General features: G+C 41.9%; 1 protein-coding gene and 1 long non-coding RNA gene across 8 annotated transcripts; one reads left to right on the forward strand and one right to left on the reverse strand.

The window, feature by feature from the left end:
* Positions 1-1,585: 1,585 nt before the first annotated feature.
* On the forward strand, positions 1,586-26,599 carry LOC114555112 (general transcriptional corepressor trfA-like). Of its 6 annotated transcripts, none has more exons than XM_028577243.1 (5): positions 15,379-15,564; positions 15,839-16,045; positions 16,358-16,740; positions 24,265-25,154; positions 26,011-26,599. In XM_028577243.1, exons 2-5 carry the CDS (start codon positions 16,040-16,042, stop codon positions 26,283-26,285), a joined length of 1,554 nt encoding a protein of 517 aa, XP_028433044.1. In that variant the 5' UTR covers positions 15,379-15,564; positions 15,839-16,039; the 3' UTR covers positions 26,286-26,599. The 6 variants fall into 6 exon arrangements, with proteins under 6 accessions (XP_028433043.1, XP_028433044.1, XP_028433041.1 ...); XM_028577241.1 differs by lacking the exons at positions 15,379-15,564; positions 15,839-16,045; positions 16,358-16,740 and adding exons at positions 22,309-22,526; positions 23,474-23,985; positions 24,118-24,189 and having other exon boundaries at positions 24,466-25,154; XM_028577242.1 differs by lacking the exons at positions 15,379-15,564; positions 15,839-16,045 and adding an exon at positions 1,586-1,795.
* On the reverse strand, positions 16,346-21,479 carry LOC114555113 (uncharacterized). Of its 2 annotated transcripts, none has more exons than XR_003692532.1 (4): positions 21,221-21,479; positions 20,471-20,784; positions 17,802-17,971; positions 16,346-17,674 (listed from the first exon to the last, which is right to left on the reverse strand). It is a non-coding gene; the product is annotated as an uncharacterized LOC114555113 (long non-coding RNA). The 2 variants fall into 2 exon arrangements; XR_003692533.1 differs by having other exon boundaries at positions 20,459-20,784.
* Positions 26,600-27,194: the final 595 nt, after the last annotated feature.

The raw sequence follows: 27,194 nt of genomic DNA on the forward strand, positions 1-27,194 counted from the left end.
AGCGCGAAGTGTGTGTTTTAACGCACACACATCTCGGCCATGTGTGTGTTTTAACGCACACACATCTCGGCTCAGCCATGTGTGTGTTTTAACGCACACACATCTCGGCTCAGCCGTGTGTGTGGAGCTCGGGTATCGCTGTAGAGAATCCCGGCATGTGAATAGAGATGTAAATACAGGAGGGCTGGGTTTTTGCTCTAAATGCTTGAAATGATAAATATAATAATAATATAATATTTTTTTTTTCTCTTTACATTTTGTGAATTCCTGATTACTCTGCGGGCCAGACTAAAGGCTTTGGCGGGCCGGATGTGGCCAGCGGGCCGCCAGTTGACGTTGGCTGCTCTAAGGTCTAAGCCATTTCCCCCCATCTTTGGTTCGCCTGGTCTGCCTGTAGTGCTTGTAGAACCTCAACCCTTGTATGCACAATCAAGTTATATACATCATTTCTTTCAGGAGAACCTGGGCTATCATGATATGCATGCTGCAGGGGAATCCCACGGAGAACAATAAATGTGAGAGAGGTGTGGACGGGGATGAAAGAGACCACCGGGGGTGGGGGTAGAGGAAGACAGACACCAGGCATCCGTGATAGAGCAAATTAGATAAACTGTTACTTTAACAGGTGCTTGCAGCTATCAGAACGCGTAACTGAACGTAGACTTTGCGCAACGGTAGACTCAACCTCTGCTTTTATTTAAAATCAAAAACAAAACAAAACAAAACAACAGAACTAGAACACTGATCGTCCAGTAGCCTACCTTTCAACACAATCCTTTGGAGAGGTAAGTCGCACTTTACAGCAGAGCTGAAACTACTTTTTTACTCAACTGTTTCTGTTAAGTAAGAGTACATTTACTTTCCTCACGTTTCTGTCAAGTAAATCTTTTTTTTTTTTTATCAGTTATACTCCAGCTATCAGATAGCTATGCTGTCTGATATGCAGGAGATGCAAATGCATTTTGTCTCTTGCACAAAACAATTTTAATTATTAAATGTTGCATTACTGTTGCCTAAATTGCATGTGCACAAAATTGACTGCGTGTGTAGTGTTTCCTTGCACTCGAGGACACTTTAATTTGACCAATGAGTATAGAAGTAACTTCTATAGCTAGCTAGCTACTCTTTAAATTGACTAGCTAGCTAAGAGGTTTGCAGTCCCTGCACTTGTGACATTCTGCAGCTTCTATCACAGATCACATGTGAATTAAAGATTATTTCTCAAACGTATGACTAAATACGTCCTGTTTTAAAATGACCTGTGGGTTGTTGATCTAAAACCAAAATGTCTTGTCGTGTTACAGTGAAGATGTCTTCTGAGCTAGCTAGTCGTAGAAAACACTGCTTTCATTGTAGTGTTTTTATTATTCCTACTAATAGTAGAAATATTGTCTAATATTATCATTCTGACTGTAGCCCAGTGACGGACTGGCCATCCTCTATGGGCCCGTACTGATAAAAAATATATATAATAATGATAATAAAATAATAATAATTTGTCTTGTTATTTTTCAAAAAGTTATTTTATTAAACAACACTACCCACAATTCTAAGCGCTACGACGACGTCATGTTTGGTCCAAGTCACTGTTGCCATGGAAATGTTTACAGTACCATGTACCAGTGAACGGCGAGAGCTAGCAACTACAATAGAAGTCTATGATAGTTTCAAAATGATTTTTTTAGCGCCGAATCCATTATCACTGACCACCACCAAGATACAAGAAAATGTATCGCGGCACGAAACGACCAAAGGGGGGAGCCAAGAAAAAGAGAGAGAAAACAAAGAAAGCAAGGTTGGCTTCTGGTGCAAAACGTGCTAAATTAAGTGATTTATTTTCCAAACAAAAAGAGTGTGTTGCTTCAGCTAATATTAACGTTAGCAGCTGCATATTTTTGTGAAACTGTTGTAATTTGAACTGTAGCCGTGCATTGCTCTTTCTGTGTTTTGGTGGAGCTGTTGTGTTATATAGCTAGCTGTGCTTTAACGTCGAGCCGTTGTATTTGTGCTGGCTGTGCCTTTACTGGAGCGTATCATGTTGTAGCACCGCCACCTAGTGGTCTGCAGATGCTTTAAGATGTTAAACTGTTGTCGGCACATTTTTGCTTTTTTGTTGTTTTTTTTTGTATGTTTTATGACGTTGGTGCATATAAATAAAATGGCATGAAGTTAATTTGACTCATTTAGCTGGCTCTCTGCCTCGTAACGTTACTACTCCACGGTTTGTTGAAGTTTATACGTTAACATGGCAACAGTACACCTTTCTGCTACGTTGATTTGAATGGAAATGGCCTTTCTATCCATTTTTATTTCTATGGGTTGGTGTGGTTTGAAAATAGAGCCTGTGTTGCAAATGCCAAAGGCCGTTTTTTGATCCCAGTCCGTCACTGCTGTAGCCTACTAGTTGCAGCTATAGTATGTCAATGGTTATGTGTCTGACATACATTAATACTTGTTTTATTTATTTGAAAGTACATTATACTATAGTCTGAAGTCTATATAATATAAGTATACTTATTATTATTCTAAGTGATATTTGGGGCAGACCTTTTGCCTTTTCTTTTTTATCAAGCACAGTGCAATAATGATGTGTGACCAGAGAAATATTTCTCAGTTTATTTGAGTTCAGTTAGAAGGTTTAGTTAAGTGAAATAACTTGCTTAGTGTGCTGCTTGAAACAATAATGTGATTATCAGTGAAGTAATTGCTGTGTGTGTTTGTGTGTTTGTACTTGCAGTTTCACAACGCCAGTATATAAGGAAAAATCATTGAGAAAATGTTTAGATCCTTTTTTGGACAAAAGGTCTTTACGAGACCACGGTCTTCAGGAGGTATGGACTCTTCTTCGAAGAAGTCCAAACGAAGGAGTGAGAGACCTTCGTCTCCTGAAGACCTCAACCCTCCCATCATCTGGAGGGAGCACGGACGAAGGGGTGAGAGACCTTCGTCTAGTGGAGACACCAACCCTTCTAACATGGTGAAGGAGCACAGAGAAAGGGGTGAGGGCCCTTTGTCTTGTGCAGAAAACCAGCCCTCTATCACCAGGCAGCAAGCATGGAGGGATGTGAGGTCATTGTTCATCGTGGGCACCAACCCTTCTACCGACATGAAGGAGAGCAGGCAAAGGGGAGAGAGCTCTTTGTCTTCCTCTTCTGAAGAGGTTGAGCCTTCTACCACCAGGCAGCGAGTACGAAGGGGTGAGAGCCCTTCCTCTTCATCCTCTGAAGACAAGCAGCCTACTACTCCAAGGCGGCAGCAAGCAGGGAGGGTTGAGAGCCCTTCGTCGTCATCTTCTGAAGATGACCAGCGTTGTACCACCAGGCTGCTAGTACGAAGGTTTAAGAGCCCGTCCTCTTCATCCTCTGAAGACGAGCAGCCTTCTACACCAAGACAGCAGCAAGCATGGAGGGGTGAGAGCCTTTCGTCGTCATCTTCAGAAGATGACCAGCGTTGTGCCACCAGGCTGCCAGTACAAAGGGATGTGAGCTCATTGTTCATCGTGGGCACCAACCATTCTACCGTCATGAAGGAGAGCAGGCAAAGGAGAGAGAGCTCTTTGTCTTCCTCTTCTGAAGAGGATGAGCCTTCTACCACCAGGCAGCGAGTACGAAGGTTTGAGAGCCCTTCTTCTTCATCCTCTGAAGATAGTCAGCCTACTACTCGGAGGCGGCAGCAAGCAGGGAGGGGTGAGAGCCCTTCGTCGTCATCTTCTGAAGATGACCAGCGTTGTGCCACCAGGCTGCTAGTACGAAGGGATGTGAGCTCATTGTTCATCGTGGGCACCAACTCTTCTACCGTCATGAAGGACAGCAGGCAAAGGGGAGAGAGCTCTTTGTCTTCCTCTTCTGAAGAGGATGAGCCTTCTACCACCAAGCAGCGAGTACGAAGGTTTGAGAGCCCTTCCTCTTCATCCTCTGAAGACAGTCAGCCTACTACTCGGAGGCGGCAGCAAGCACGGAGGGCTGAGAGCACTTTGTCGTCATCTTCTGAAGGTGACCAGCCTTCTACCACAAGGAGGCAGCAACAACGAAGTCCTTTGTCCTTCGTAGACATCAACCTTCCTACCACCTTTAGGCAGAATGGAGGAATTGGTGAGAACCATTTGCCCTGCGTTGACATTGACCAGCCTACCATCTGGTGGGAGCACGTACGAAGGGGTGAGAGACCTTTGTTTCGTGGAGATTTGAACCCTTCAGACACCTTGAGGCAGGACGGACGAAGTGGTGACAGCCCTTCCTCTACATCTTCGTCTTCTGAAGGCGGCGAGGCCTTCTACCACAAGGAGGCAGCAAGAAAGAAGGGATAATAGCCATTTATCTATCTATCTGAGTGCGAGAAGGGAGAGGGAGATCATTGAAAGAGAAAAGCAGCGTTTGGAGGAGGAGGGTTTAAAAAGAGAAAGAGAGAGGTGTGAAGAGATGAAGAGAAAGGAGAAGGAGAGGAAAACGTTTGGTCTGCGTTCAAGAATATACATTTGGTGGCTCAATCGCAAGATAAAACGCATTGCCAGGGACATCCAATCAACCTTTGTGGATGAGCGCTACCTCCTGCGTCATGGTAAGAAAGTAAACTTACATTTTGTCACATAAAATGTCATACAGGTGTATGTATAGTCTCCTTTTTAGATCACAGTAGATCAGTGGTGGAACAAGTTATTAAATTTCTTCACTAGTAAAAGTTCCAACACCACTATGTAAAACAAAAAAAAGAACTCCATTACAAGTAAAAGTCCTTCATTTAAAGTCCTAAAAAGTGAAATTATTATTCACTAAATTCATTGAAAGTAAGTAAAAGTAGTCAGAAAACCAGTCCATGTGACTAATACAGGCTAGTTACATTACATTGAACCGTAACAATGAAACACCCAAGGTGTGTTAATTAGAGGTGTTGCTCGGTGTGTTTTTGAATTTTGGAGAGAGCCAGGTTAGCTGCATACTTAACACACTTCAGTCTTTAATATATAGTACTATTATGAGTTTAAAATTTGGTCTATTTATGGATCATTTGTTCAGCTAATCAACGTTGTGTAGATCGTTTGCCTAATAAAGGCAGCAGTGAGAATACTTTCTATTTCTGAATAAACTCCCAAAGTTGCCTCGTGTTATCCTGTTCTGCAGGGAAGGAATAAACGTGTATCTGTTTACATCTGTTTACACTGTCAGAAATGTATTTTTATCTTACAGTGGGCACATATTCCTTTCATGAGTTAATTTATTTATCTTATTTAATTATCATGGAGAACAAAGGAAACATACTCAGTTAAGCTAAGATAGCTCTTATCTCACTTATGGCACCAGGCCAACATATATTTTTAACTTGCAACAAAACAAATCTGTTGATTATTTCCTTTTGGGACGGGTGCAAGTGTACAACTGGACTCCAGACTTAACCTTTCATATGCTTTTGGTTACAGATCCCCTCAGGAATCCAGAGAAAATGGCAGAAAAAGAACGGCTGCTTGATCGAAGGAGGGAGCTGGTCCTGTACAAACGCAGACAAAAATTTAAGGTGGAGAGGGAAGTGATGAAGCAAAAACTGAAAGTAGAGAGGAAGGAAATAAATGCGAAGAAGATGGAGAATATCTCTGAGTTATGCCACAACTCAGAAAGTATGTTAAATCTTCGTAACGGGCCAATGCCAGTCTAGGTCATAAACTCGTACTTGTTAATATATATCAATTAAGATAAAAGTAGAGCAATCAGAAAAATGGCACCAAATAGAGAGAGGTAATTGAGGGAGACGGCAAACATTTCAGATTTGACAAATAAGAAGTATAGAAAAGTAAAATATTCTTTTAAAACATTAGCAACCACCATCAAATATCCTTGTAACCACATGATAACACCCTAGAGTCAAAAAGCATTGTGCAAATAACAGTGTCCTAACTTAACGCCACCTGACCCAATCTGACCTAATTTAACCAAGGTTAGCACAACACCTGTCCTAATTTAGCTTTGGTTAGGTTCTGGCAGAGACCTTAGGGTTAGGGTTAGACCCTAAAGACAGTAGAAAGAAGAAAGTAAGGCAAGACTAGGTTGAAAATAGTAATAAAAACTTCTAAAAAAAACACAGTAGAAATAAGGAAGGCAACACTAGCGCGACAAAAGTGAAAAATTCAAGTAGCCTAAGTGACAAACTTCGATAAAAGCAGAATAAACTTTGAAAAAAGAGACAAACATTTTTAAGAAGGGCGCCCGGATAGCTCAGTTGGTAGAGCGGGCGCCCATATATAGAGGTTTATATAGAGGCAGCCCTCTGCTGCATGTCATTCCCCCCTCTCTCTCTCTTCCCTTTCATGTCTTCAGCTGTCCTGTAGATATAAAGGCTGAAAATGGCCAACAAAATTATCTTTAAAAAAATAACTTTGAAGATAAAAAGACAAGACGTAAGGAAGAAAGGCAAGAATAGGTCGGAACAAGCGACAAAACCTTCAAAAAAAAAAGTGACAAACTTCAGAAACAGCGACAAAAACTTTGAAAAAAGCGACAAACTTGGAGAAAAAAAAGACAGTAAAGTAACTACAGTCTTATAACTGAAAAACATTTTTCAAAAAATGTCACGTACCCCCTGCAGTTTTCCAAAGTACCCCTAGGGGGACACGTACCCCCATTTGAGAAACACTGGATTAGATCAATGGATCACAGGTGGAGTGGGTCCTGAGTCCTGAGGAGACTTAATAATAGATTTAATAATAGATTTTATTTGTAATGCACTTTACATTTGGAGTAAATCTCAAAGTGCTACAGTTAAGATTTTAAAAGCACGGTAAAAACATCAATATAAAATACAAATAGACTTGCAGGGTTAATTAAAACTCATAAGTTCTGCTAAATAGAAATGTTTTTAGTCGTTTTTTTAAAAGTCTCAATAGTTTGAGGTGCCCTCAGATGGTCGGGAGCGTCAGAACAGAAAGCCCGATCAGCCACGGAGCTGAGATTAGTCCTGGGGAGAAGGAGGCGGTTTGAGTTTGTTGAACGGAGGGATCGAGGGTTAGTTAGAGGGGTGAGTAGTTCTTTCAGATGGGGGGGGCATTTCCATAGATGTACAGGTGGGTAAGTATTATAGTCAATCGTGGTGGAACCAGTTTTTCAGCGTCTGCTAAGGTGAGTGCCCCCCCTGTTTGGTTCCTGCTTCATGATGAAGATGAGAACAGGTAAACAGACAAACCCATTTTAACGTTTCACTGCATTGATTCAGATGTAGATTGTATTCATCTTTTGTTTAGAAGTTTTTTTTATCATAAGGAGCTTTTTATACTTATACAGGTAGGTTCGACAGGTAGCTCATGTCACGCCCCCGCCTGCCGTGACTTCTGCACTGTGTGTGTGTGTGTGTGTGTGTGTGTGTGTGTGTGTGTGTGTGTGTGTGTGTGTGTGTGTGTGTGTGTGTGTGTGTGTGTGTGTGTGTGTGTGTGTGTGTGTGTGTGTGTGTGTGTGTGTGTGTGTGTGTGTGTGTGTGTGTGTGTGTTTTTGGTTTATTTCTTCATTTTGTTATACCTGCCATGTGTTTGGTGTTGTTGTTTTTTTTCTCTGTCTGTGTTTCTGTTCCCCCTACATGTTCCACAGAGTGAGGACCCCCTGGTACCAGGTCCAATCAGCGCCCCTGCTACTCATCCTGCTCCATCATCTGCCTTCAGATGTCAGTCTGACTTTCCTCTCCCTGCTGGATTGTTCCTTACCACTGAGTATGCTTTTTCACCAGCCTTCGAGAGTTGGATCTAGTCTAGTTTCTTGTTGTTGTTGTACTTCCTGTCTGCTCCGCTCCCTGACGGCACTAACTGGAAGATCTCTGTTCTCAGAAATAACCTCAGAGTCCTCTGCTGCCGATAGCCACGCACTGGAACAGCAAGTCTGCAGCCGCACTGAGGAACACAACCCAGCACCCCCACTGCCAGTCCAGCCATCTTCAGACCCAGCACCCCCACTGCCAGTCCAGCCATCTTCGGACCCAGCACCCCCACTGCCAGTCCAGCCATCTTCGGACCCAGCACCCCCACTGCCAGTCCAGCCATATTCGGACCCAGCACCCCCACTGCCAGTCCAGACATCTTTAGACCCAGCACCCCCACTGCCAGTCCAGCCATCTTCAGACCCAGCACCCCCACTGCCAGTCCAGCCATCTTCAGACCAGCACCCCCACTGCCAGTCCAGCCATCTTCAGACCAGCACCCCCACTGCCAGTCCAGACATCTTTAGACCCAGCACCCCCACTGCCAGTCCAGCCATCTTCAGACCAGCACCCCCACTGCCAGTCCAGCCATCTTTGGACCCAGCACCCCCACTGCCAGTCCAGACATCTTTAGACCCAGCACCCCCACTGCCAGTCCAGCCATCTTCAGACCAGCACCCCCACTGCCAGTCCAGCCATCTTCAGACCAGCACCCCCACTGCCAGTCCAGCCATCTTTGGACCCAGCACCCCCACTGCCAGCCCACACTCACAGCTTCAATAAAATAAGATTATTTACCACCTACTCCTAAAAAGTAATGTTTTTCCTCAAATTTGGAGAGAAGCTAAAGTTATTCCTTTACCCAAGAAAGCTCGGGCTGCCTTCACCGGCACTAACAGCCGACCTATTAGTTTGTTGCCTGTTCCTAGCAAACTATTGGAACAAATTGTATTTGACCAGATACAGTGCTACTTCTCTGTTAACAATTTGATCAGGTCACTCAACATGCACTGCACTTACACAAATGACGGATGATTGGTTAAAGGAAATTGATCAGAGGAATATTGTGGGAGCTGTACTGTGCTGCATTTAATGTCATTGATCACAAATTATTATTGGAAAAACTTGCATGTTATGATTTTGCTGCATCTGCTTTATCATGGATAGAAAATGATGTATCCTACAGAACACAAAGTTTTCTTTAATGGAAGCTTTTCTGACACAAAACATTTAGAGTGGAAAGAAAGAGTTGCAGGTAGCACTAGAATGGGTTACTAACAATAGACTATTCCTAAACATGTCAAAGACTAAAAGCATTGTATTTGGTACAAATCATTCCTTGAGCTCTAGGCCTCAGCTGAATTTTATGTTGAATAAAGTAGCTGTTGAACAAGTAGAAGAAACAAAGCTTGGTCTTCTTAGATTGTACTCTCTTGTGGACAAGACATTTAAGATTATCTTTTTGCAAAGATGGGGAGGAATATCTGTTATAAAAAGATGCTCGGCTTTTTTAACACCACACCTGACCAAACAAGTCCTGCACACTCTAGTTTTATCACATCTTGACTATTGCCCAATGATATGGTCAAGTGCTGCAAAGAAAGATCTAGATAAACTGCAGCTGGTTCAGAACAGAGCAGCGCGTCTTGCCCTTCAACATCCACTCAGGTCGAATGTAAACAACATGCATGTCAAACTCTCCTGGTTGAAAGTTGCGGAGAGACTTTCAGCATCACTCCTGGCTTTTGTTAGAAACATGAATGAATTAAAAATTCCAAATTGTGTGTATAGTCAACTTACATTTAGCGCATAAATCCTCCACTAGACATGCCGCTAGAGGTCTTTTTAAAATTCCTAGAGCCCGATCACAATCAATGCAACGTACAGTATTGTATCGAGGGATGGTTGCTCGGAACTCACTTCCAGCAGAGATTGCCAAAGCGCATAATAAATCAAGTTTTAAAAAACAAGTAAAGGATCATGTAAGAGCCCTAAGACTGTAACCATATTTTTGTACTTAGTTTATGTATAGGAATATTGATATGTAAACAAAGATGTTGTAAGATTGAATTTTTACTATATTCTGTGCTTATGTATTTATTGTGATATCATATATTACTATTAGAATACATGGAAAGGAATATGTATATCTATATACACAAGGAAAATAATACTAGCTATACTGCTCTTATTTTTATATTATATGAATGTTTTGTCTGAAAATGTAGTTTTATGTTTTGTGTGGACCCCAGGAAGAGTGAATGATGTTCTGCATCAGCTAATGGGGATCCTAATCAAATCAAATCAAATACTCCAGTCTGAGTTCTGATCCTCCTTCCTGACAGCTCAATGGCCCTCATTTATCAACCTAACGTAGAAACCAGCGCAGATATGAGCGCAGAAATCATCTTACGACAGGCTTCACGTGGGATTCATTAAAAGTTCGTATCACACCAATCCGAGCGTAAGAATGGTCGTACATTGATAAATGCGGCGGCTGGAAACGATCGTCATTTAAATAGCACGCCCCAATATATTCTGGGTTTTGAGGCCTCGCCCCTACAATTTACGACATCGCGAGACGTAATCCGGCTGAGAAGCAACACTTTTCAGAGGTGGAGATTGAAACCCTGATTTCTCAGGTTCATTTGCATTAAAGTGTGTACTATTTGGCAGCCTGAAAACTGGTATTAAAGGCTGTAGAAAGAATGCGGGATGAAAAGAGATCACTGATGCGGTCAACAGTGTTGTCGGAACGAGGCAACAGCTGAGGGAGAGCGCGTGTCCTCCGCCCCCCGTGCTGGACCCTGTCTCCTGACAGCAGAGGGGCTGGGAAAACCAGCCAAAATAACTTGGTCAGTGGCAGAAATAAATCATTCACTTGAAAGAGCCCTCAGTTGGTGGCTGTTCTGGACACTGCTCTCTGGGCATCGGGTCATCTGGCTCCATCGCTACATTTATGGCACCGTGTTTTCCTGCGAGATGTTGTGCAGAACCCCCCAGGCTAAAACAATGTTGCAGACCGGCGCATAGAGGTCTTCTAAAAGAGCCAGATCTGCCATTGCTGATAACTGATGACTTCTCCTTCTCCTGTTAAACTTGCTGCACCGCAAGTCCACACTGACTCGAGAACTTGCGTACACGAGTTCAGACCAGACGTGAGATTTGATCGCAGCCTACGCTCACGTCCAAATTGATAAATGCCGAGCTTTGCGTAGGAATCGGCGTACGCCCGTCGTACGCCTGTTTTAGGTCGTACGTACGTTTCATAAATGAAATGACTTTGAAATGCAATGTAATGAAGGAATAAAGTGTCATAAAATGAAAATACTATGGTGCAACAACTCAAAATTGTACTTTAGTATTTGAGTATATTCAGTCTACCATTGGTGAAGAGGAAGATGAAGGAGGAGAAGAAAACAAGGCTGGAGAAGAAGATAAAGAGGTAATTAGTCCTGACATCATCCTTAAAGACATCCAGGTTCTGTATCATCCACCCAGTTCGGCCCTGACTGATCTATAGAGACACACCAGTGTTTTACTCAAAGAAAGGTGACAAAAAGTCTGTTTCTAAGGTAAAAGTTAACTGCAACTTTTTAGAAGTAACTATACCAACAACTGGGAATTGTATTCTGTGCTAAAACCATTTTTTGGGACACTAAATATAAATAAGGTCCCTTTGGGAGCTCAGTAGTGAATATTGGATAAAAGAAAGAAAATAAATCGACATTGAACAAATATTAAAGTGATAATCCAAAGACGTGTTGGTATGCATTTTGCATCACCTTGTAGTCACATCATTATTTGGTTCATGCTCAGTGTTTTTACAGATAAATATGATTCTTCTTCATGTGTATTTGTACTGAGTTGCATCCAGTTAACTCATATAAATAACAGTAACAATGAAGCTGAATCACCTCAGAATTCAAGATTAAAGCAGCATTGTAATGTTGTATCTAGATGTAACAAATGCTAATGAGTTATTATTTTTGGTAGTTTAATCATTATTAATGCATCATATTTCATAAAAATATAATATCATTTGTATGTGAAAGCTTAAAGGCCACACTGGTGTTTTCGCTATAATTGACATCTCCCTCATTGTTCTGTTGGAAACTTAGCCAGTTATTTTTAGTGCGTAAAGTCTGGTGATGTGAGATTAGCTTCTAAAATATGATGCATTACAGAATATAACAATTAGTCAATTAATCAATGCAACTGATTCACAGAAAATGAAGTGGCAACTATTTTGAGTCATTTTTTTAGGCATAAATGCCATGTCAACATGTCATGGTTCTAGCTTTCCAGCTTTTAATTAGACTATTTTAATAATCTTCATTTATTTGGAATGATTTTGAGGTTTAAAATGGCAGTTTGACAAAATAAGCATTGCATAGTGTCAGTGTGGGCTCTGGGTAATTGTGATTTCCAAACTATACAACTTGTTTTATTTTTTTTTCAAGTAGTGACAAACCAAAGGAAGTTTATTCTGACCGAAAAAGTGAAGTGTAAGCTTATTACAGCTTTGACTGTTTTCATTCATTATTTAGTACAGTTCCCTTTAGATTACACACTGAGAATGAAAAAACAGAAAATATTTGTATGTCATAAGCTAAATAACCCGAAAAGTCTGGATATACTCAAAGTCGCAAAAGTACGTAAAGTCTTTGAAAAGTCTCCGAAAAGTCACTGTCTTCCAGGCCAGATTACTAAACTTCTAGAAGTGCTAACGTTACAAAGACACCAAACATATTGCCTGAAAGCTGGAGCTATATGGCTACAAGCTACAAACAAGACATGAAGCTAGGTTAAAAGGTCAACAAATATTTTATTCCATGATGGATGAAGTATATATATATATATATATATATATGAAGTATTGTTTTCGTCGCAGGCGACAGTGCCGACCTGGTTGGGTGACATTTTGCAGGTGTGTGTAGGTGCGCCTTCTAGTGGACAAATATGTAAATATCAGAAGATGGCAATGAATTCAGGGTCTCTCCCAAGTGGTCAAACTATTTAGTGAGCACTAGACTACTGATGTTGAAATAAACAGTACAAACAACTGCAAATATGATATATTCAACAATTATACAACTCATTAAGCACACTTACTCAATGAATCCAGAATAAAGCCATTATCCTTTGACATTATTGTGTTTGTATGTCATGTATCACTATGTACAGGGAGCACAAATGCCATTTTTGAATATCACATTAACTTCTTTCAAGTATTGTGATGGGTGATGTCACTCACCCCACTAAAAGTATAAGATGATGAAGTTAGATTCGACTATAGTTTTCATTTGAGGGTTGTATTAAAGGTGCTCTAAGCGATATTGGGTGACGTTACTTCTTGTTGACGTTCAAAGTATTTTCAAACGAAACGAATACTAGCTCGCTCCTCCCTCCTCCTCATCCCGTTCCCTCCCTGCTGTGCTTCAGAGCACTAACCCCCCACAAAGAAAATCCACAGTTTGTGTATGTTAGCATGGTCCAGGTTGGACCACTTTGTTTTTGTTGGCGTGTGTGGACCCTAGGGACTGCGTTTTTTTACAGTGTGTTTAGCGGACCGGCAGCTCGCGGATAGTGAGGAGATGTTTGCTGTATGTGACAAAAAATGTTGCAGCCTGAAAAACGCGTGACATCGCTTAGAGTACCTTTAATATTTATTTGTTTATTGATAGTATTAAGGATCATGGAAGTTCTTATCAGATAGTTTATTTACTCTTCAGCAGAGCAGCACCCAAAGGCCTAGAGGTACTTTTTTGTTTCTATCGCCATATGTCCATAGGTGTACTACAGCAGCATCAACAAGGTCGTCTCTTTTGGCTCGGCAGTGCAGGCTGTTGTCCCAGTGGGTTCTGTACCGCTGGTTAAACTGCTGTGGCTGTTTGTCATGCTCGTCCACTTTGCTCCAGGCGTCCAGGACGTGGTTCCTCTGCTCTGAGCTTAGTGACAGCTTGTCCTCCGTCAGGCCAATCTCCACCAGCACAGAGCAGAACCGTCAGGCCTGGTGGATCCTGGATGCACTCCAGGTGTCGCTGCTGGCTCGCCCACATCTCATCAATGGCCTCTGTAAATACAGATTCATACAGAGATACAGTGTGTTATGATCATTACCTATGCTACACTATCTGTTTTGCTGGTAATAATATTAATAATAATAATAATAATAGCTGTTTTGTATGTTGTCTTTAATACCAGGTGTTTTGAAGAGGTCCAGCCCAGCGGAACCTCTTACCTTCTCGATGGCGAGGTGTGACCCTCCTCACGTGGTGTTTGAGGTGGTCCCTTGAAATGTAAAGCCGGACAATATCTTTGTCTGGGACAGAGTTCAGCATTGCCGGGTTCTTGGCTTTGATGAGCAGCTCCAGGTCGGTGCGGTCGCAGGCCATCACAGCCCCAGCTAGAGCCGACTTGAACACAGCATACTTGCAGTGTGTTTATGGCTGCGTCAACCCGGTGGATCCAGCGGAAGATGTCCAGACTCACAACCATACCACTGTCCCCCCAAGCAGGCATGGCGCCGGGATTCCAGTTTTGGATGGGCCAGACCAATTGTGGGTGGGCCTTAAATTAAAAACGTTATCAAATCCCTGTTTAACTTAATACAAATGACTACTGTTATATTATATATATGATATGTGCTTACATAATAAATATTGTAATAGCTTGATGCTCTTTAAATATGTTGTTGCATTGTAAAAAGTTTCGGTGCAAAGGACGGACCTATCCGCGATCGCTCTCCTTGGTTCTGCCCTAAAGAAGAGCGCTTTGGAATCTCCATTACGCACCATAAAACATAAAACAAGACTCACGTTATTTCCTTACATTAGTGTGATGATTCATGTTATAAACATGTTTAACAAAAATAAATAAATCGCATTAATAGCCCTAAAGCATTATTGGCCATAACAAGAGAAAACCAGGAGGGAACAACAACTTGACAACAGTAACAAGCTGTTATAGAAATAGAACTGCGCCTGCAGCTTCTGTAGCGGGTTATGAATTGATTATTTTAATCCATATATCTCATATAACGACATAATACAATACAGGCAGAGTAGCCTTCACATACCTTACTGTTATCCTCTGGCGGTCCTACACAATTAAACTCAGCAGAAGAAGTGACCGGATACTTTAGCACTGGTTGAGTTGCGGGCTCATCCACGGAAGACCGATCCACAGGGCTGTATCCATAGGGGCTATATCATCCACTCGCGAGGCAGAGGCAGTATAGCACCGGCGCTGGCCGCGCTAGCCGCGTTAGCATCCTGCGGTGGCCGAGACAAAGATGTGCTCGGCGTTGTGGATCTCAGCTCTCCTTCATCTCCTGGTTGCAGCAATGACTCAGATACCGTTCGTGCACGTGTAAGGTACCTAAACAACGACTGTTGCAACCTTGTCCTTTACTGGAAATGATGTTCACTCTCAGATCACTGGGAGCTAGCCTAGCATACCGACAAGCTACATCCGACCCGAACCTCACTGTCTGCTGAACTTGCGCAGAAACATAAAAATAGACATGACCAGTTTTTTTTAAATTGTTTTTGAAAACTAAACATTTAGACAATTTTAGCACAAATTATGAGATTATTTGCCGATTTTTAATAATTCTTCACCAAATTATAATATATTAATTCATTAATGTTTTTTGAGGAAATGTTTTGGGTGGGCCTGTTGAAAAGTGGGTGGGCCTAGGCCCGTCAGGCCCACCCATAACGCCGTGCCTGCCCCCAAGGCTGGAACAAAGTCTCCGTCCCTGTTGGTCCCTGTGCAGGGCAACACCCACGGTCCACATGTAGGATTTTGGGCACAGCTTGGTTGGCCAGCCGGAACCTGTCCATGACTCCACGGCACATTGGTTTCAGCTTCTCGGTGGACTCCTCACAGGTTAGCACAAACAAAACTATCTGGGACTGCTCGTTTCCGATGCTGGTCAACCGCTCAGCTGAGCCTTTGCCCCCGCCAGACAGATTCTTTACCACCTAAAAAAATATGTTAAGTTTGAATAATGTGATTCTATTTCTGTCAACAGTGTTAAAATGGGTTCAATTAAAGCTGAATCAAAACAAAAAACATTACTGCTAATGTTTTACACCATACAGAATACAGAATAGCATAATTTTTGTGATTTACATACTTTCTTGGTGGAATCAATTTTCAGCACAGTGCCAAAAGTGGAGAGGATCTGGTTCCGGTAATCCTGCACATTGTTGGCCTCTGCCAGCAGGACGGGGTGGTGCAGGAGCAGCGTGGATGGAAGCGCTCTCTGAGGAGGTGGAGCCTGGAAGGTGTGTCCAGATACAGAGACAATCCCTCCGGCTTCTGATACAGTCAAGAGGAGTGTGGTGTACAGATCCTTACGATGAAGGTACTCCTCATTATAATTTTCATTTGATTTTATTTATTTTAAAGTACATTATACTATAGTCTGAAGTCTATATAATATAAGTATACTTATTATTATTATTCTAAGTGATATTTGGGGCAGACCTTTTGCCTTTTCTTTTTTATCAAGCACAGTGCAATAATAATGTGTGACCAGAGAAATATTTCTCAGTTTATTTGAGTTCAGTTAGAAGGTTTAGTTAAGTGAAATAACTTGCTTAGTGTGCTGCTTGAAACAATAATGTGATTATCAGTGAAGTAATTGCTGTGTGTGCTTGTGTGTTTGTACTTGCAGTTTCACAACGCCAGTATACAAGGAAAAATCATTGAGAAAATGTTTAGATCCATTTTTGGACAAAAGGTCTTTACGAGACCACGGTCTTCAGGAGGTATGGACTCTTCTTCGAAGAAGTCCAAACGAAGGAGTGAGAGACCTTTGTCTCCTGAAGACCTCAACCCTCCCACCATCTTGAGGGAGCACGGACGAAGGGGTGAGAGACCTTCATCTAGTGGAGACACCAACCCTTCTAACATCGTGAAAGAGCACAGAGAAAGGGGTGAGGGCCCTTTGTCTTGTGCAGAAAACCAGTCCTCTATCACCAGGCAGCAAGCATGGAGGGATGTGAGCTCATTGTTCATCGTGGGCACCAACCCTTCTACCGACATGAAGGAGAGCAGGCAAAGGGGAGAGAGCTCTTTGTCTTGTGCAGAAAACATGCCCTCTACCACCAGGCAGCAAGTACGAAGGGGAGAGAGCCCGTCCTCTTCATCCTCTGAAGACAAGCAGCCTTCTACTCCAAGGCGGCAGCAAGCATGGAGGGGTGAGAGCCCTTCATCTTCATCTTCTGAAGATGACCAGCCTTCTACCACGAGGAGGCAGCAAGAAAACAGGATTGAGAGCTCTTCCTCTTCATCTTCTGAAGTATTGCTGTGTGTGTTTGTGTGTTTGCACTTGCAGTTTCAAAACGGCAGTATACAAACAAGAGATAATCGAGAAGATGTTTAGATCCAGTTTTGGACTAAAATTCTTTGCAAGACCACGGTCTTTCAGGAGATATGGACTCTTAATCGAAGAAGTCCAAACGAAGGAGTGAGAGACCTTTGTCTCCTGAAGACCTCAACCCTCCCACCATCTTGTGGGAGCACGGACGAAGGGGTGAGAGACCTTCGTCTAGTGGAGACACCAAGGGGTGAGGGCCCTTTGTCTTGTGCAGAAAACCAGTCCTCTATCACCAGGCAGCAAGAACGAAGGGGTGAGAGACCTTAGTCTAGTGGAGGCATCAACCCTTCTACCATAATGAAGGCGCGCAGGCGAAAGGGCGAGAGCTCTTCCTCTTCATTCTCTGAAGACAAGTAGCCTTCTACTCCAAGGCGGCAGCAAGCATGGAAGGGTGAGAGCCCTTCATCTTCATGTTTGTGTACTCACTTGCTGGTGAGGATGGCAGGGAACATAGCTTGGTGAGCCTCGCTAAGTTGTGATAAAATAGCGGAATCCCACGCAGCGACCCACTGTCACACCTTCCTTACTCCTGCCTGCCTTGGTACACGGCCCGCAGCACAGGACCTCTGCCAGCATGGTGTACCAGCTGGAAACGTCGCAGATGTGGTGTACCTAAAGTACAGATAGAGGGGAAAAAATCAAATAAAGGTCAACGCTTTTTTCTTGCATGTTTACATAGATAGTATTGGGTATTTAACTGAAAATGTGTAACTCTTTACAAAGATGAAGTGAGGTATACCCAGGTGTGGTAGCCAGACTTGTACAGGTGCACATTCTGTTGGCTTCGAGGTGACGGGAGATTTGTGGGAAGCTCCCAGCGTATTCAGCGAGGAGGTCTTTCACCCACCGGTTCCCCACCTCTCCCTTCCGATGTGGGTTTGGACCTCTGACTGGTGCTTGTCAAGCATGCTGAAATTATATAGGGTAAACGTGCTTATTAAGCCCACCAACATCACTTTTCAGATGTTTAATCTATACTTACCCATACATTTTCGGTAAAATTTAAGTCTAATATCTGGGTGTTTATAACCAATTTAAATCTGTTTTCACTTTTATTTCATAAATGGCATTTGAAAAAGTGACCAGCTTTTTAGCTTTGTTATTAATGCAGAAAAAAAGGTAAACTTCCAACATGCCTTGTAATGTGAGGCTTGGTTTTTATTGCAGAAATAGACCTTAAATGCTTTTCTTTCTAAGCTTGTTGCTGCTTTTTGTCTGTGATTGACTATGGTGATGTTTTAACATATGTATGTATCTTATTAATGGCTTCACTCCTTAGATACCACGGAGCACTAAGGTTTATTTCAAATCTCATCTCTCTGTCCTCAACGTCCATTTGAAATGCAAAAGAAAGGCTTCTATGTATCTTCTATGTATGCTGCTCCTGGACTTGGAATTTGGTGCTGCACACTGATCTTGGTCTAGTGGAGCTGGTCTCTTTTTTTTTTGTTTATTATTATGATTTTGCAGGTCCATACATTACCGACAATGATAATACATATCATACTTCTCATTAAGCCATCTGTAGCCCCCAGAAAAGTATCACAGGCTCTGTAAGCATAACAAAAGTGAGCAAGGACCCATTAGGCATTCATACTGCATTATATACGCATAACCATTCTTAAATATGGAGCTGGTCTCTTTAAATATTTTCAAAAGTAGCCTGAAGGTGTTGCAGAAGGATACATCAGGTCGTAAATGCTTTGACTGAGCTATTTGCTCCAGTGTGATCTAGGATACAAATACCTGAGTCTTCTTTTTGTTGTTGGAATAATCGTGGTGTGATTTGAAATTATATTGTCTGTTATATACAGTAAATATTTATGTAATTAATTGATGTGCTCACTCATTTGTAGTGTGTGAACATTGCAGAAATGAGAGATTTCACATTGTTCCCTCCCTGTAAACACTCCCATAATGAACCACACTGTGCTGCTGCTGTAATGATAGAGCATGTGGTCTGTTTGCTCGCATCAAAAGTAGTTCTTAAATAATATTTTAAGATATATCTTCAGTTTCTTTGCACCTTGGGATCAGCAGGCACATGTCATACATGTGCTTCAATAACTTAATATTGACAAATCTGATTGGCTTACATTAAAAAGTGCTACTTATGTGACAAGTAGGTTAAACATCACATAGTAAAAACCGGTAGTTGAATAGTAGAATTCATAGTTTTTTCTGGGTTTATATGTTACTTATACCCTACTTCAACCTAGTACCATCAACATCATGAGTTAAACTGCAATTAAGATGACTAGTGCGGTGCCCGTTGAAAATATGTCTGTTTGGAACGGGCCGACTGCTTGGCCTGTGGTATTGCTCCTTGTAGAATTCTTCAAAACCAAATTGTAACCCAAAATTACTTACAGAAAGACCCCACACCACTCTATAGTCTCCACTGTATAGCCTATACTACTGACTTACAGCGTAGGCTACGTCTACATCAGAGGCAGACATTGTACTACACCGCCTACTAAGAGCCTGGGTCTGTCCGAGGTTTCTTCCTAATAGGGAGTTTTTCCTCGCCACTGCTGCACTGCTTGCTTGGGGGAATTATTAGAATTGTTGGGGTTTTGTAAATTATAGAGTGTGGTCTAGACCTACTCTATCTTTAAAGTGTCTCGAGATAACTCTTGTTATGATTTGATACTCTAAATAAAATTGAACTACTGTATTTACCTGATAGAGAATGCTGCAGATTCAAAATGTAATCACAAAATATCACAATGACAATGTGGAGTAATCAGACTTTAGCATCATGGAGTCATGGCAGTGTGCTACCCACCCGGCCCGTTATGAGAGCTAATCAGCACATATCTACGATCATCAACCACCAGAACCGGACCATTTGTGTGTGTGTGTGTGTGTGTGAGAGAGAGAGAGAGAGATGCAGAGAGGGAGAGAGAGAGAGATTGTCTCGTATCTTTTGATCGTTAACGTAGTGCTACTTTGCACATTTTTGTGGGCCTGAGGTGTATGTCACATTTTAGCTGTCCAAAGCTCTGCTGCTCTCTCTCTCTCTCCGTCTCTGTTCCTGTTCACTCAGTGAGCAGAGGGGGAGTGGCCAGCGGCTAGAGCGGCAAAAGCCAATGTGTGCTTCTTTTACCGACGATATCTTTTGCATTTCTTATCCAAACAAGGTCAAACTTGGCATTGCACTTACTCGTGCCCGTACCAAGACACCTGTCAAGTTTGAAATCCATCGGTAGAACGGTTCGAGAGATTTGCGCTTAACACCCAAACAGACAGACAGACGTTCCTGCAATTTATAGATAGATGAGTAAAGAAAACTTTGCATAGATAAATAATAAACACTGAATAAAGTAGTTTTGTCTTTAAACATGCAATAAAAAAATGCTCAGCCAACAATGGTATTGAATATAATATGCTTACTACTTCACCCACATCATCTGCGACAAGCCAGTGGAAGGGTGCATTATCACACTGGTCAAAAGGGACTAGCAGCTTTCCCAGGCACAGCTGACACGACGGTGCAGGGATGCCCTCTACTCAAAGGAGCTTCTCCGCGTGTGTCAGGGCGCTGTCCTGGAAGAGCAGCTCCTGTGGAGGTTTAGGGAAGACCATCTTTTTCTCCCGACAGCAACGGGCCTCTTTAGTCGCCATCAGTATGGCCTGTCTGTTGACGGTGTGCAGGGGCCTCTGGGTTGACGATGCGGATTAATGGGGTTGCCATCTTCACTTATAGATACTGAAATACACTTAGACACAGTAACACCACAACGTTATTAGTTTTATTTTAACATTATTTTATATTATGTTTTCAATTTCATATGACAATGCATTTTATGTTAGCGTACAAAAGGTCATTGATACCCTTTTATCACACAGCCGGGAGGACGTGTCAGAGCAGGATGACAACTGCTCCACCCTGATGACAGCTCTTCAGATGAAGATAACTTTGAGGTTCATATAACTTCTGAAGTTGACATTTCATCCACTTTTCAGCCCATTTCCCTCTGGCTAGCTCGCTATATCTACCTTTAGCTAGTTGATAGCATTAGCTAGCTTTTCCAAAACAATCAAAAAAATCAACTGGGAAGTACAAACATTGAGTGTAATGAAGAATTGATTATTTCAGGCTTAGTAAAAATATAAGCAGTGAGTGTTATAAATAATTATTTGATTCAGACTTACCAGAAATACTGTAGGCTACTATCACCGGAGACCTCCGTTGACCGCGTTGACCGCAGCGGCAGGTACAGCTTTGAATGTCGGCGTGTGATTGGTAGCTGCGGTCAAGAATCCCACGTTTTCAATTGGTAGTTTACAGTCAAACGGAGCGATTTAATTGGAGGAGTCTACGGTCAGTCGACGAATCAGAACGCGTAACTGAACGTAGACTTTGCGCAACGGTAGACTCAACCTTTGCTTTTATTTAAAATCAAAAACAAAACAAAACAACAGAACTGGCACACAGAGTTCCTTTCAACACAATCCTTTGGAGAGGTAAGTCGCACTTTACAGCAGAGCTGAAACTACTTTTTTTACTCAACTCTTTCTGTTAAGTAGAGCCGTATTTTGTTGGGGAAGGAGTACATTTACTTTCCTCACAATTTTCTGTCAAATAAATATCTTTTTGCATCAGTTATATTCCAGCTATCAGAGGTGCTGTCTGTGATCAGGAGATGCAAATGCATTTTGTCTCTTGCACAAAACAATTTTAATTATTAAATGCTGCATTACGTGTTGCCTAAATTGCATGTGCACAAAATTGACTACGTGTGTAGTGTTTCCTTGCACTCGAGGAAACTTTAATTTGACCAACGAGTATAGACTAGCTAGCTAAGAGGTTTGCAGTCCCTGCACTTGTGACATTGAATTCTGCAGCTTTTATCACAGATCACATGTGAATTAAAGATTATTTCTCAAACGTATGACTAAATACGTCCTGTTTTAAAATGACCTGTGGGTTGTTGATCTAAAACCAACATGTCTTGTCGTGTTACAGTGAAGATGTCTTCTGAGCTAGCTAGTCGTAGAAAACACTGCTTTCATTGTAGTGTTTTTATTATTCCTACTAATAGTAGAAATATTGTCTAATATTATCATTCTGACTGTAGCCCAGTGACGGACTGGCCATCCTTTATGGGCCCGTACTGATTAAAAATATATATAATAATGATAATAAAATAATAATAATTTGTCTTGTTATTTTTCAAAAAGTTATTTTATTAAACAACACTAGCCAAAATTCTAAACGCTACGACGACGTCATTGTTTGGTCCAAGTCACTGTTGCCATGGAAATGTTTACAGTACCATGTACCAGTGAACGGCGAGAGCTAGCAACTACAATAGAAGTCTATGATAGTTTCAAAATGATTTTTTTAGCGCTGAATCCATTATCACTGACCACCACCAAGATACAAGAAAATGTATCGCGGCACGAAACGACCAAAGGGGGGAGCCGAGAAAAAGAGAGAGAAAACAAAGAAAGCAAGGTTGGCTTCTGGTGCAAAACGTGCTAAATTAAGTGATTTATTTTCCAAAAAAAAGAGTGTGTTGCTTCAGCTAATATTAACGTTAGCAGCTGCATATTTTTGTGAAACTCTTGTAATTTGAACTGTAGCCGTGCATTGCTCTTTCTGTGTTTTGGTGGAGCTGTTGTGTTATATAGCTAGCTGTGCTTTAACGTCGAGCCGTTGTATTTGTGCTGGCTGTGCCTTTACTGGAGCGTATCATGTTGTAGCACCGCCACCTAGTGGTCTGCAGATGCTTTAAGATGTTAAACTGTTGTCGGCACATTTTTGCTTTTTTGTTGTTTTTTTGTATGTTTTATGACGTTGGTGCATATAAATAAAATGGCATGAAGTTAATTTGACTCATTTAGCGGCTGGCTCTCTGCCTCGTAACGTTACTACTCCACGGTTTGTTGAAGTTTATACGTTAACATGGCAACAGTACACCTTTCTGCTACGTTGATTTGAATGGAAATGGCCTTTCTATCCATTTTTATTTCTATGGGTTGGTGTGGTTTGAAAATAGAGCCTGTGTTGCAAATGCCAAAGGCCGTTTTTTGATCCCAGTCCGTCACTGCTGTAGCCTACTAGTTGCAGCTATAGTATGTCAATGGTTATGTGTCTGACATACATTAATACTTGTTTTATTTATTTGAAAGTACATTATACTATAGTCTGAAGTCTATATAATATAAGTATACTTATTATTCTATTATTCTAAGTGATATTTGGGGCAGACCTTTTGCCTTTTCTTTTTTATCAAGCACAGTGCAATAATGATGTGTGACCAGAGAAATATTTCTCAGTTTATTTAAGTTCAGTTAGAAGGTTTAGTTAAGTGAAATAACTTGCTTAGTGTGCTGCTTGAAACAATAATGTGATTATCAGTGAAGTAATTGCTGTGTGTGTTTGTGTGTTTGTACTTGCAGTTTCACAACGCCAGTATACAAGGAAAAATCATTGAGAAAATGTTTAGATCCATTTTTGGACAAAAGGTCTTTACGAGACCACGGTCTTCAGGAGGTATGGACTCTTCTTCGAAGAAGTCCAAACGAAGGAGTGAGAGACCTTCGTCTCCTGAAGACCTCAACCCTCCCACCATCTTGAGGGAGCACGGACGAAGGGGTGAGAGACCTTCGTCTAGTGGAGACACCAACCCTTCTAACATGGTGAAGGAGCACAGAGAAAGGGGTGAGGGCCCTTTGTCTTGTGCAGAAAACCAGCCCTCTATCACCAGGCAGCAAGCATGGAGGGATGTGAGCTCATTGTTCATCGTGGGCACCAACACTTCTACCGACATGAAGGAGAGCAGGCAAAGGGGAGAGAGCTCTTTGTCTTCCTCTTCTGAAGAGGATGAGCCTTCTACCACCAGGCAGCGAGTACGAAGGGGTGAGAGCCCTTCCTCTTCATCCTCTGAAGAAAAGCAGCCTACTACTCCAAGGCGGCAGCAAGCATGGAGGGTTGAGAGCCCTTCGTCGTCATCTTCAGAAGATGACCAGCGTTGTACCACCAGGCTGCTAGTACGAAGGTTTAAGAGCCCATCCTCTGAAGACAAGCAGCCTTCTACACCAAGGCGGCAGCAAGCATGGAGGGGTGAGAGCCCTTCGTCGTCATCTTCAGAAGATGACCAGCGTTGTACCACCAGGCTGCCAGTACAAAGGGATGTGAGCTCATTGTTCATCGTGGGCACCAACCATTCTACCGTCATGAAGGAGAGCAGGCAAAGGAGAGAGAGCTCTTTGTCTTCCTCTTCTGAAGAGGATGAGCCTTCTACCACCAGGCAGCGAGTACAAAGGTTTGAGAGCCCTTCCTCTTCATCCTCTGAAGATAGTCAGCCTACTACTCGGAGGCGGCAGCAAGCAGGGAAGGGTGAGAGCCCTTCGTCGTCATCTTCAGAAGATGACCAGCGTTGTACCACCAGGCTGCTAGTACGAAGGTTGGAGAGCCCTTCCTCTTCATCCTCTGAAGACAGTCAGCCTACTACTCGGAGGCGGCAGCAAGCACGGAGGGCTGAGAGCACTTTGTCGTCATCTTCTGAAGATGACCAGCCTTCTACCACAAGGAGGCAGCAACAACGAAGTCCTTTGTCCTTCGTAGACATCAACCTTCCTACCACCTTTAGGCAGAATGGAGGAATTGGTGAGAACCATTTGCCCTGCGTTGACATTGACCAGCCTACCATCTGGTGGGAGCACGTACGAAGGGGTGAGAGACCTTTGTTTCGTGGAGATTTGAACCCTTCAGACACCTTGAGGCAGGACGGACGAAGTGGTGACAGCCCTTCCTCTACATCTTCGTCTTCTGAAGACGACGAGCCTTCTACCACAAGGAGGCAGCAAGAAAGAAGGGATAATAGCCATTTATCTATCTATCTGAGTGCGAGAAGGGAGAGGGAGATCATTGAAAGAGAAAAGCAGCGTTTGGAGGAGGAGGGTTTAAAAAGAGAAAGAGAGAGGTGTGAAGAGATGAAGAGAAAGAACCAGGAGAAGGAGAGGAAAACGTTTGGTCTGCGTTCAAGAATATACATTTGGTGGCTCAATCGCAAGATAAAACGCATTGCCAGGGACATCCAATCAACCTTTGTGGATGAGCGCTACCTCCTGCGTCATGGTAAGAAAGTAAACTTACATTTTGTCACATAAAATGTCATACAGGTGTATGTATAGTCTCCTTTTTAGATCACAGTAGATCAGTGGTGGAACAAGTTATTAAATTTCTTCACTAGTAAAAGTTCCAACACCACTATGTAAAACAAAAAAAAGAACTCCATTACAAGTAAAAGTCCTTCATTTAAAGTCCTAAAAAGTGAAATTATTATTCACTAAATTCATTGAAAGTAAGTAAAAGTAGTCAGAAAACCAGCCCATGTGACTAATACAGGCTAGTTACATTACATTGAACCGTTACAATGAAACACCCAAGGTGTGTTAATTAGAGGTGTTGCTCGGTGTGTTTTTGAATTTTGGAGAGAGCCAGGTTAGCTGCATACTTAACACACTTCAGTCTTTAATATATAGTACTATTATGAGTTTAAAATTTGGTCTATTTATGGATCATTTGTTCAGCTAATCAACGTTGTGTAGATTGTTTGCCTAATAAAGGCAGCAGTGAGAATACTTTCTATTTCTGAATAAACTCCCAAAGTTGCCTCGTGTTATCCTGTTCTGCAGGGAAAGAATAAACGTGTATCTGTTTACATCTGTTTACACTGTCAGAAATGTATTTTTATCTTACAGTGGGCACATATTCCTTTCATGAGTTAATTTATTTATCTTATTTAATTATCATGGAGAACAAAGGAAACATACTCAGTTAAGCTAAGATAGCTCTTATCTCACTTATGGCACCAGGCCAACATATATTTTTAACTTGCAACAAAACAAATCTGTTGATTATTTCCTTTTGGGACGGGTGCAAGTGTACAACTGGACTCCAGACTTAACCTTTCATATGCTTTTGGTTACAGATCCCCTCAGGAATCCAGAGAAAATGGCAGAAAAAGAACGACTGCTTGATCGAAGGAGGGAGCTGGTCCTGTACAAACGCAGACAAAAATTTAAGGTGGAGAGGGAAATGATGAAGCAAAAACTGAAAGTAGAGAGGAAGGAAATAAATGCGAAGAAGATGGAGAATATCTCTGAGTTATGCCACAACTCAGAAAGTATGTTAAATCTTCGCAACGGGCCAATGCCAGTCAGGTCACGCAAACTCGTACTTGTTAATATATATCAATTAAGATAAAAGTAGAGCAATCAGAAAAATGGCACCAAATAGAGAGAGGTAATTGAGGGAGACGGCAAACATTTCACATTTGACAAATAAGAAGTATAGAAAAGTAAAATATTCTTTCAAAACATTAGCAACCACCATCAAATATCCTTGTAACCACATGATAACACCCTAGAGTCAAAAAGCATTGTGCAAATAACAGTGTCCTAACTTAACGCCACCTGACCCAATCTGACCGAATTTAACCAAGGTTAGCCCAACACCTGTCCTAATTTAGCTTTGGTTAGGTTCTGGCAGAGACCTTAGGGTTAGGGTTAGACCCTAAAGACAGTAGAAAGAAGAAAGTAAGGCAAGACTAGGTTGAAAATAGTAATAAAAACTTCCTAAAAAAAACACAGTAGAAATAAGGAAGGCAACACTAGCGCGACAAAAGTGAAAAATTCAAGTAGCCTAAGTGACAAACTTCGATAAAAGCAGAATAAACTTTGAAAAAAGAGACAAACATTTTTAAGAAGGGCGCCCGGATAGCTCAGTTGGTAGAGCGGGCGCCCATATATAGAGGTTTATATAGAGGCAGCCCTCTGCTGCATGTCATTCCCCCCTCTCTCTCTCTTCCCTTTCATGTCTTCAGCTGTCCTGTAGATATAAAGGCTGAAAATGGCCAAAAAAATTATCTTTAAAAAAATAACTTCGAAGATAAAAAGACAAGACGTAAGGAAGAAAGGCAAGAATAGGTCAGAACAAGCGACAAAACCTTCAAAAAAAAAAAAAAAGGTGACAAACTTCAGAAACAGCGACAAAAACTTTGAAAAAGACTTAATAATAGATTTAATAATAGATTTTATTTGTAATGCACTTTACATTTGGAGTAAATCTCAAAGTGCTACAGTTAAGATCATAAAAGCACGGTAAAAACATCAA

The sequence above is a fragment of the Perca flavescens genome, chromosome 5 (assembly GCF_004354835.1).
Source record: "Perca flavescens isolate YP-PL-M2 chromosome 5, PFLA_1.0, whole genome shotgun sequence".
Classification (NCBI taxonomy): Eukaryota; Metazoa; Chordata; class Actinopteri; order Perciformes; family Percidae; genus Perca; species Perca flavescens.